Source organism: Anas platyrhynchos, chromosome 9 (assembly GCF_047663525.1).
Source record: "Anas platyrhynchos isolate ZD024472 breed Pekin duck chromosome 9, IASCAAS_PekinDuck_T2T, whole genome shotgun sequence".
NCBI lineage: Eukaryota > Metazoa > Chordata > Aves > Anseriformes > Anatidae > Anas > Anas platyrhynchos.
Genome location: NC_092595.1, coordinates 11,489,725 through 11,501,252, shown reverse-complemented (window position 1 = coordinate 11,501,252; position 11,528 = coordinate 11,489,725). Strand labels below are relative to the sequence as shown.

Here is an 11,528-nt window from a genome sequence, read left to right as displayed (position 1 = left end):
AATATTTCGGTCATTAGTTGCTTGCCCACAGTAGTTAAAAGGTGCAGAAGAGCAAGCTGTGGAGTCCCAGCCCCAGCTGAGAGAGAAAGCCTGGTTTTCTTGGTGTGATTTTATTTTTCTCTCTTTGCAAGTTTAAAAAAAAATAACTAGAAGTAGATGTGGCGAGAGATAAAGTCTGCCAACTCTCAAAGAGATGCTGCTACTGGTGTGCACTGGGATCTGGTATCTGCAGGTAATGGTGAAGGTCTGGGCAGCCTCTGTAATCCACCCCACTGTCCTAGGGGCTGGTTTCCTTACAACAGAGCAATGATTTCCCTCCAGGAATCAGGGCAAAACACCTTTCTGGGTGAAACTTGGAAGTGGTGTTAGAGGAAGCTGACTCTCAATGTCAACTGCATTTATATTATCTCAAAAATATGGCAATCTGTAAGGAAAAGATATTTTTGAAGTAACATTCTTATGTAATGAAAATAATTGTTCAGATCTATGGCATTCACACACACCAAAAAAAAAAAAAAAAAAAAAAAAAAAAAAAAAAAAAAAACCACATTGCAATGCATGCAAGAAGTGGGGAAATCCATATTTTGGAACATATCCGTGTACCTGCATGAGGAGATGTTAGTTCACAAGGACAGGAGAGTGAGTCCTCATTAGTGCTGGGGTAAGAGCCCTTGTGAACAAGGCTCATTGAGATGGCGAGAGGACGAAATGCTGCAGGCAGAGAAGGACAATGACTGCAGATGTCATTGTTTTATTGGCTATTTCTTGCTTGCATAAATCAAAATGGGAAATCAATACCTATTTGTAGGGTATGAAATCAGCTTTGCAAAGAGCTTACCTACAAGACATTACTAATTTCCATAACCTGTGGCCATCTGGAGCCCTGGCAGACTGCGTTCGACTGTGTGATGTGAGTAGGGAGGGCAATGGGGAGCCCCAGGGTTGAGGAGATGCTGATGTTGAGGAGATGTCAGGGAGGAAGAAGGGGAGGTCTTGGCTCAGTCCCCACCTCTGTCTGCGGCCTCAGAAACTAAACGATGAAACTGAAGTGGACTAGATGCTCCAATAGGCAAAAACGCTCCTTAGGAGTCAGTGAAAAGTGGGAGAAGGCTAAAAACCTGTTGGAACCAAAGGATTAAATGTTGGGCCTTGGCTGGAAAGTGCAGCTGAACAGTCTTGTGAAGCCACCAGTGGCTGTCAGGAAGGCAAGGGTGGTCTGTTGTTATATCCAGCCCCACTCCTCCTGTGAGCTGAGTAGGATGCAGATAGGAATTTGAAAGAGCTAAAGACACACATTAATACCTGAGCTCAGCTGCAATGCCTCAAGTCTTGGCAACTGGTTGTGATTTTGAAAGAGAAAGGAAGACCTCTGTCCTTTCTGGGGGAATTTGTTGCAAATGAGTAAATGACCATACTAAAATAGATTGGCATTGTGGCATCATGACAAGCTAAGGAAGACTGCACACTGCAGTCATGAAATCAGAGTTCAATCAATCAGTGAATCAACAATTAAATATTAACAACTGATCAAAACATCAGATGGAGCGTCAGCGGGATTTGAATGAACCAATGCAGCACTGGAATGGTTGTGACAAAACATTAACCCAGCAAACCTAAGGGCTGCTGTGACCTTTTCTTAGCCCTCTTGTGCAGGATGTAGATCCTCAAAAGCTACTGTATAGCACAGGAAGAACAGAATTAACCCTTATTCCACACATATACTGAAGAAAAGAAAGTCTCGTGAATGTTTATGCAACAATCTCTGTGTACGTGTATATTTGAGGAACGTGCACCCTGAGTTAAGACAGTATTTGGGGTATGCATATGCCTTATTGGTACCCCTGGAGGAGCACAAGGCTGAAGGAACAAATGAGATCAGTCCTCTATATTTACCCTTGACCAGAGTTTAAACGTTTAATCCCAAAGTGTCTACTGAATGATCGCTTGTTGTGACCCATGTGTTGCAAGTCACAAAACACTTCTTGGCATCCTAAAGCAAACTGAAGACCATCAGGACAAAGGCCCAAAAGTCTCCCCAGCTAGAGCATACCCCAGAAAAAGAGCAGGAGAAGTCAATGGCCTGAGATTTGCCAGCACACCTGTATTAGCAGGTGATACCTGACTGTTCCTCCTCTTCTGAACAATAAAAAAATTTCCCAGGAAAAAAAAAAAAAAAAAGATAACCCATGGATAACCCATGAGAGGACTAAGCCCCTCATCTTCCATTATAGGGGCTCTCAGAGGGACTCAACCCACTCCATCCCATCTGCCTGTGGCCATCAAGCTTCACTTTGTATCAGAGGAAGGAGTTTTTCCTTCCAGTCCACCAAGTGGTCAGTGGAGGAAGCCTCCATTTGGTGGGCCCTCTGTTCTCAAGGGTGTGCACACCCCTAATGAAAGTCCCCTAATGTTTCTCCACCACCCCAGGCAGGTACCTCTCTGTGCTGAAAGCCTTTTCCCACTCTCTGGTGCCCATCACTGAATAAAGTGGTGCTCATGGCAGAAAGGACTGGATTTGGGCAGGTCCCACCAAACCTAACAAAGCCATGTCTCAAGTTCTTTTTCCTTCAGAGGCATTGAAGGGCTGTCGGTGCTTTTGCACCCAACCTTAGGGAATGTGCTGAAGGCAGCCTGGATTGCAGCAGGGGACAGCAGTCCTGAACTGGATTTAAATACCCTTTGATAGAAAGTGGCAGAAGTTTTTACTATCCTTTATCCTGCTTTCTAGCTGGTATAGATTCATTGTCATGCACAAGGCCAGGTTTTGGATTTTCACTCACTGTCCGGGCAAAACTTTTACTAAACATAAAGAAGCTGGCAATTTCCAGATCTCAGTGAATCTAGTGAATCCCTAATGTACGTTTTAGCACCTACAGAGAAAATCTGTATTTTACAGGAAAGAATGCACCTGAATTTGCAGTGTTTCCTCAGTGCAGAGGTTTATGGGCCAAAAAATGCGGCCAGGCATTTAACACAGCTCTTTATCTTCTGTTGAGCTCCCCAGCTACCTTCAGGAGCAACATCCCCCGTGCTGGCTGCACGGGGCCCAGATGTTTGCCAGATGATCAGTCCCTCTCTCCACAGAAGCATGTATTTTCTGCTTTGTATGTTCTTTCAACACATTGCCAGACAGGGAGCAGATCCACCTTGCAGTCTGGGGATCTTCACACTGAACACCGGTGGCTGATTCCAGGAGCAGCTGATTTATTTCACTCGCGCTGATAGTGATGAGCCAAAAGCTGGAAGATTTTGTGTTGGCTATTTTAGTCTGTGCTTATGCAAGCAGCCCCAGTACTCGAGAAAACTGGAATCCCTAAAGCAAAGTCTTCCTGGAGATTACTTTCTTGAAGGCAATTTTTGTGAAGCTCTCATAATGCAAATATTGTAACACACAGTACATTGTCAAAATTCAACTTTTCATCTATGCCACAACCCCAGGAGCTCAGGTTCCTGCACAACCCACTGGAGTGGAGCTCTTTCTGGTGCATTTGCCTCCTCCTCACACTCTCGTATCCACGGCATACATTTTGGCAGTAGCTGTTTGTGAGGATGGCAGGTGCACATTGGTTACAACTGTCCCAGCTGAGGAATAGCCTTTCCTCAAGGAGTAAGCAGGGTGAAGCCTTCCAGAGCTGGTCTCTGTGAGGAAAGAAATAGGATCTGCTAACAAGTGCTTGGTGACTTTCAGCTTGTAAAGCCTCGAAATACAGAGAAAGAAGCATTCAAAGATATGATGTAATAACACATTTTATGTCATACTTACACCTCAGCTCCCACCCAAAGCCCTTGATGTGCTTTATAGTGTTGCTGAAATAGCACTATTCCCATTTTACAGCTGAGGATGCTGCAACTGGGGATGAGCAACCATCCTGAAGGACATGCCTGAAGGACATTCCCGATGCCATGTGCCTGTAGTAGGCCCTGAGAAACATCCGTCTCTTTGGTGCGTTTCAGCCCTAGAAGAGCTCCTCACCTCTGAAGAGGTACATGCAGCAGGTGAGCAGGGCCCCGGACAAGAAACAGCCAAGCGACCCTGCCATGCCGAGCCAGCAGGACCAGCCAAACTTGTACTGGATGCCCAGAAACACATTGTGGAAGACGAGAGAGGACCGCTCCACGTAGACGTCAACGGCGTACCACACCGAGCCAGTAATGCCTGGGAGACCTGCAGGATGGGAGGGAGGTGCCACACGGTGCTCCCACAGGCTGCAGTGATCTCAAAGAGACCACAAATACAAAATTTTGAGCTACAGCCTGCTCTCTTCTGGAGCAGACTTTAGGATAGGAAGAACTTCCTTGAACATGAGGTTTTGGCCCCTGCTCTGTCTCAGCCCAGTCACTTTGGCTGATTTACCCTTGCCCCTACTGATGTCAGCTTGAGCCCTTTCAGACAGCATTTGTACCTCGTGGCCCCAGCCACTATAAGCTCCAGTTGGTAGCACTAAGAGTTTTGCATTAAAAGGCAGAAAGCTCCTCCTTTCTTAGCTTATTGGCTTGTTGTAAAGTTGCTTTGAGATTTTAATTTTCTAATCTCCTTTGACTTTCTGAACTTTAACAGCATTTTTCAAGTCAACTTTGTGAGGTACACAGAGGATGTTTAAAAGAACCCCCCAAAGTACACATGCTCCCAGTAGCTGGGGTGAGTTGCATGTTAAATCAGCATATGCTAAAGCAGAGGTAGATGGTTAATACTGGCAAAAAGTCAAATGAAAAGATCTGGTACCTAGTCAGCTGTCTATTTATTTTTGTGCTTAAAATCCTCCCACTGGCTGTAACAGCAAAGCACCTAGGTCAGCCAGGTACTTATCACCTGGGAAGCAGAGCTGTGCTATTATCCTTTTATTACAAATCAACTGCAGAGATCTGGGGCTAAGTGACTTGCCCAAGGTCACACAGTCTGTGCCAGAACAAGGAACCAAACCAGGGTGCCAGGGCATTTCTAATCCTTCAGCCTCTTTGCCTCTTTGCTCTATCAACAACACTGAGTTCCTCACAGCAAACCACAGTAAATGGAAGTCAGTCAACACAGCAGCCAAGGCATCTGGCCAATAAATGAAATGAGAGCAGATAAACTCAACTATGTGCTGCTAGGGGCAGGTGGTGAATAGTGGAAGCTATATTGCACAAATAAAGCAAATAAACATCCTTCTCCTGTGTTTACCTTCTAGAAAATCACCAACTCCTGTCCCCAAATAAGGGAAGGCTTTAAAGCTTCCCCCTTTTGCTAAAGGGTGTTGTGCAGGGCAGGGGTGCAGTGGAATACCTGCGATGAGCAAGGTAACTCCAGACACCAGGCAGATGCGCAGCTTGATGAGTGGCTCGTCCGGAAGGAATTTCACACAATCCAGTCCCAGGACAAGGAAGAGAAATCCAAATCCTGCCAGGATATCTGCTGTGATCATCATGGCTCGGGTCAGCACCAGCTTCACTGCAGGACAGAAGCAGATTATTCTAGCACGTAAGGAATGGCCATGTGGGTGGGTAATGGGGTCAGGTCCTGTGGGAACATTTTTTCCTGGAGTGAAGCTTTCTCCAGCTTCCCCTGGGAGTAATACCCAACTGAGAAAAGAAAGATGGCTGCAATACATGGGTACACCAAATTATCTGCTCTTTTTGTCTCCCTGTTCTTCACTCAGGTCTCCCCACTGCTCATGGAAATACCTTTATCTCTTACGTACCGGGGTGCTCAGCGAAGATGGAGTCGTACTCATCGCAAGTTTGGATCCCATCAAAAACATTTGTGACACATTCCCACCACAGGCCACGGCATTTTGTACTCACCTACAGGTTAAGAGGAGAAAAAAAGACCATAAATTACTATATCCACCAACACAGCAGACAGGCAGCTAGGCTGTTCAGCAGGAACCCTGGTGCAGTTATGTCAATGGCTCATTGGACTTGTTTAGTATGAAGAACTAAAAAAGGGTCAGGAAGGAAAGAAAGAAAGAAATTTTCTATGTCCCTGCTCATGATTTTAAATTAGAATGAAATAGATTCAGATGAGACACTGGGGCACAAAACCATCATTTTGGGAAGGATAAAAATTCTGAAGGGAATTTCTGGGAGAAGCTGAGGGTAGGTGATGTTTGCTCTTGCAGCCTTGCAGCTCTTGCAGCACTTGCAGCTCTTGCAGCCTTGCCAGCTGCTTGCCCAGGCTGAGCTGGGCAGGGCTGTGGACCAGACGACCCATGAGTTTGCCATCACACTCCCTTTCCCCCACCTTCCTGCGGAGAAGGCTCAGGAGGATGGAGCCGCTCGTGACTCACGGGGACCAGCCTCACACCAGGAGAGCTGGCCTTGGCGCAATACAGGAGCGTTTTGCTGCAGAGCAAGGGGTGAGCCTCTTCCCAAATGTTTCTGAAGGGCTGCCCCAAGTGACTCAGCCCTGAACACCAGCTGGAAAAGCAGAGGAAGCCAGCGTTAATCCTGGCCCTGGGGCTCCCACTGCGCTGCTGTGGGACCGATGCACCTGGCCACTCATCGCTGAGACATCCAGACTTCACAGACCTTGCAGTAGCATCGTGGCTCATCCTTTCTGTCCTCCCAAAGCCTTAGATAGCATTCCCAGCCCAGCCTTTCATAAATCGCTTTAATATGGGAGGCATTTTAATTACCAATGCAAATATGGCAACGAGCGCCTCTAAAACATTCCTGGGATTGCTCATACAAGGAGCGGAGATAATGTGGGTGCAGCTTTGGGCTCCAGCCTGCCCCTGCTGCTGCCAGGGACACCTTACTGCTGCTAGTGGAAAGAGAAATTTAGGGGGAATGGGTCTCACGCAGGCGACAGGAACCGTGCTGGTTTGGGTGATGTGAAAAATTCATTTTTCCTACGCTTTGTAAATCTCAAAGCAGATAATAACACATCTCAGCTGCTTAATAAAGTCTAATCTGTGATGTATTGAAACCTGTAGCCAACCACAGTACTTTCTTCACAGCACAGTGTACAAATTGTACAAGCTCTCCGTGATACTGCAGGGTGGATTAAAGGTGACTAAAAATGATTCACTATTTCAGGTTGGCAAAAAGTTGTTATTCAAGTTTCAATGAAAATAATCTACATGTTTTGTTTTGTGAAGATGAAAACTACTTACAATTTCTCAGAATTTGGGGGCAAGTTAAATGAAAAATATCCCCCCCCAAAAAAATAAATTAAAAACCTGTTTTCATTGATTCTTATTTTTCAAGAGAACAGTTTCATGTTAACCAATTTGCATAGGCGTAAGCATTTACTGTGGCCCTCAATACAGCTGCAGCCCCTCTTTGGTCTTTATTTATCAGCATTTGGGCTGTGCTTGAAATTAACATATTTTTATTAAACTGCATTTTGTTCCACTTGTGTTTATACCATTTCACATTCATCTCAAATCTCCGTAGGCTTATTCGTACTACTCTATATTCAGCTACTACTCTCATGCACTTCCTCACTTGCTCACATTAGTATTGTTTTTTAAATCTTACAGGCAGCATCCTCATCTAAATTATTTATAAAGAGGCTAATGGCATTCCAGGCTTCATTTGCTTCCAGGTAAAACAGAGGCAGGTCCTAGAGGTAAAAAATTCATCATGATCTGGCTTGTGAACGTACCCCCTTCCTAGACTGGAAGAAAAAAAAAAAAGAAGATATATATATATATATATATTTTATTCTTGGGATGTGCCACCTGTCATCTACTCTTGCTAGCACAGAAGATGAGCATAACCAAGGAATTCTGCAGCACATGCACAGCCAGGGATAAAAGTTTCATTGCTTGATGCAGGAGTGGTGGGAGCAGATGTCAGAGGGGGAGACCTGTGGCTATCCTGAGCCACTGCTGAACTATTCCAGATTTTGTTACCAGTTTCTTAACTTCCTTGGACATCCCTTTCTCCCCTCTGCTTTGTGTCCTGTTTGTCCTTTTGGTTGTTAGTCTGCTCCTCAGCTAGCCTTGGGCATTTGCCTTTGGGCAGGCACGCACCTGGCACGTGGAAACTTGCTGCTGCAAACGGAGGGGTCAAGGCCACCTGGGCCATCATGGGGACACAGCACTGATGCTGTCATCCCATGGCCACAGCCATGCACCATATTGGTAGCACCCCATCACCTCTTTCTTCTTGTAGCAAATCCACTCCAGCTTTCCTGAGCCCAGCCAAGGACTCCCCAAGGAGCTGCAATTTCTGGCCAGAACTCCTCATCTCCCATTCTGATTATGAAACGCATCACCACGACCTGCTTTCCCTAACACAGGTATGCATGTAAAACATAAACTGCATAATGACTGTAATATATATAATCATATCCTATGCATGATGTATAATTACTACTAAAATAAATCTAATATAAAAAATGACAGAACAAGCACACGCTTACCCTTCTGGGGAAAGCACAGAAGACAAACATGTGAGAGACGTTAGTCACGGTGTTTTACCGCACTGTAAAAGGTGCCAGCACACAGTGATGATGAGCCTAGCACGAGAGTGAACCAGGCAGTGTTTAACAGTGGTGGTGAGACTTTTAATCCATCCACAACAGGGAGGGACTGAGTGCACACAACAGTGCTCGCTAGGAAGCAGTTTATGGCTTTTTCCAGCACAAACCACTGCAAAACCTAGCCCAGGTTTGCCTTGATGTTCGCAGTGAGTGCAAGAGTTTGAGCCCCGCTCTGTGGTGCTGCATCTTGCTGGATCCAGAGTTCTGCAGTGGAGATGAGATGCTGTAGGCCAAGGTCAAAGGCAAGAAGGATTTCCGTGCTGGAGGATGGAGGTGCTTTCTCCTGAAGTTGAAAGTTGTCTGAATAACCCTTTTCCTAGCTGAAAAAAGGAGTTACTGTGCACTCCAGGCTTTCCTGGCCATGGACAGTTTCCCTGCATTCCCATATTGTGAGAGGCAATGAGTCATTAGGGCCATTAGGGAGGTCATTTGGTCAGGTATTAAGGCTGGGGGCACTTTGCTCCAGTATTTAGTATTCACACTCAGAGCAGGAATGTGAGAGTGGAGGCTGCTAATAACCACACTGGGTGTTAATGGAGCACTTAGGGACAGCCCAGCACAGGTGCCTTTGTGGCAAGAAGACAAGGTTACACAGCCTTGGGGTATCGGCTGAGTTCTTTCCCGGACTCACTTTATTCAAGATTGGGTGTCCCTCCTCCGTTTTGCTCGGAAATGATGCCTCAATATGGGATCCATTTGGCTTTTCTAAACATACTGATATCCTCAGCTGATCCCAAATGATTCATGTTTCCTGAAATTAATCTAAAATAACTCCCAAATTAGGATGACAAACGAAGAGCGATATCCCAGCCAGTACTAGTGGGTCCACACTCTTTTTCCTGCTGGGGGTTCACTGGCAGTTCCTCTCAAGTCAGCAGCCTTGAGCCTGTTATGCCCTTTCAACTGTGCTTCCTTCAAACTGCTGAACATCGCGTTACCGTCACTGAATGCAGAGGAGCTCCTCTGGTTTCCTCTGCTAGCCTGCAGATAGAAAGTTTCCTGCTGATATATTCAGCCAAAGTCTCTGTCCTGGGAAGTGTTTCACCTCAGCACAAAGCACCCAGTTTTCCAGACAACAGATTTCCACACTGTGGCCCTGCAGCTCTTCAATGTGCAGAAAATGATGCCTGCCTGGGGAAGAAAACTGCAATACCGCGTCCTAGGGAAATAGGGATGATTTGGGGACTGGAGTCTGGGGCACAGCTTGCAAATATGTGCCATTCTGCCCCTTCATTTCTTGCAGCTTACTTCTGCCAAAACTGTTCTCTAACACGAAAGTGCTGATGTCTGCACAAGTTCAAGAAAATATTTTTTTTGAGTGCTGGATCTGACAGCAGTCCCCGTGGTCCCCACACATTTCTGTTAGCCCTAGAGCTCAATGGCTATTAAGAAAAATGCTTGTGGAGCACAGATGTACATGTTGGATTTCTTCACCAAGAAGACTGACCTACAGAACTAGAAACATCTCCAAAATTTCTGTGCAGGCTGGAGATGCTGGGTAATGTGCTCCAGTTCATGCACATTTAAATCTGGAGCCTCTAGACTTTTCCTGAGAGCAGAGCCTGGCAGAGAGAATTACACAAAATGACCACTTTTCCCCTGCTCATGCCAGAGTCATTTCTTTCATTTTCATCCACTTTCATCCAGCCCAACCGGGGAAATGTAGATGAGAGTGGAGCAACGATGCCACAGTCTCCCTAGGACACATTTGATTTGGAGATCTGGTCCTCTGAAAGATCTTACCTCCAGGGAATCATCAGCATTCACCATCCAGCAGTCTGTCCAGGTAGATACTATCAAAAACCCAGTAGAAAAAAAAGCAAAAAAACAGCCAGCATACTGGAGGAAAAACCTCATCCCAGAAGGCTGCAGCGCATCCAGCGGCATGGGAAAAACAATGCCTGGGTCTTTTTTCTTAAAGCTGGAATAGAAGCAGAGCTTTCGTGTCCAGGTCACCGCTGCCCTTTCCAGTGGCCATGAACAGTGGGAACTCCTGACTTCTGCAAAAGCAGAGCCGAAGCAGGGACAGGAGGAGGGAGCCCACAGCAAACGTGGAGCTGCTGCAGCCAATCAGCCCTGCACAGCTGGAGCTCTTGTCATGCCTGGCTGAAGGGAAATGGGGCTGTGCAGAAGTGACACACACGTAGCTGGAGTCCTGGGCCTCCAAGGGAAGGAAAAGGTATTGTCACAGGGGCTGGCAAAGTAGGGATTTTGTAAAAGAATCAAAACTTGTTCAGGGAAGAAGTTTTGAGCACCGCTAGGTGTAATACACAAGTGCATTAATATTTATTCCTCCATACTACTTCATGCCTCAGTACTGACAGACTACAGAGTGCACAGGTGAAGATTCCAGGCCCTTTGGTTACCCTGTCGGGCTCCAGCACCCTGATGATCCAGTTCAATGCAGGAAGGGAAGGGAAAGGGTATCAGTCATGGACCCTCAGCGCCAACACCAACAACCACAAACAACTATCCCAGCTCAGATATGGAGCTCTTTATTCTGCATTTAAGCCAAACCTACATAATTCTCATGCCCTGTTCATGGCCTTACTGCAGATCACACATGGGAATCTGGAACTTTTCGAGCTAGGCCACAGGGCCACCTTCCAGGAAAACCAAGGGGGAGAAGGACTAGAAAATCCTTCCACCCTGAAGGTCCGTATGCACAGAACCATCACATACTCAATAATCTTTATTTTTGGAAAGAGAAGCTGAAAAAAAAAAAAAAAAAAAAAAAAAAAAGAGAGAGATTTACTTTTAGTGGGCAAGTCTTCAGCACAGGGCTGAGGAGCAGATTCTTGCTGTTTGCAATCTGCTTTCCCAAACCGAGCGTGTCTGTCACCTCATCTGCCACCTGAAGATGGAGCCAGTTTGTACTTTTACAGAGCTGTTCAAAGCTTGCTTTCTCTTCAAGAATTCCCTCCAAAAATAATAGCAATAACGAGTTTGTTGTTACAGCAGTATATAACCTGGAGAATTCCTCTCATAACCTTACGAGGCAGTTTTACTGTCCGGGGTATCTTTTTGCCTCTACCCCAGGATCACTCGGTGCTTCAGA

The 11,528-nt window shown here is 45.9% G+C and overlaps 1 protein-coding gene across 2 annotated transcripts; it reads right to left on the bottom strand.

Annotated features, from left to right (window-relative positions):
• Positions 1 to 530: 530 nt before the first annotated feature.
• On the bottom strand, positions 531 to 10,538 carry CLDN16 (claudin 16). Of its 2 annotated transcripts, none has more exons than XM_038183888.2 (5): positions 8,351 to 9,389; positions 5,679 to 5,781; positions 5,264 to 5,428; positions 3,974 to 4,165; positions 531 to 3,639 (listed from the first exon to the last, which is right to left on the bottom strand). In XM_038183888.2, exons 1-5 carry the CDS (start codon positions 8,378 to 8,380, stop codon positions 3,500 to 3,502), a joined length of 630 nt encoding a protein of 209 aa, XP_038039816.1. In that variant the 5' UTR covers positions 8,381 to 9,389; the 3' UTR covers positions 531 to 3,499. The 2 variants fall into 2 exon arrangements, with proteins under 2 accessions (XP_038039816.1, XP_005029660.3); XM_005029603.6 differs by lacking the exon at positions 8,351 to 9,389 and adding an exon at positions 10,214 to 10,538 and having other exon boundaries at positions 532 to 3,639.
• Positions 10,539 to 11,528: the final 990 nt, after the last annotated feature.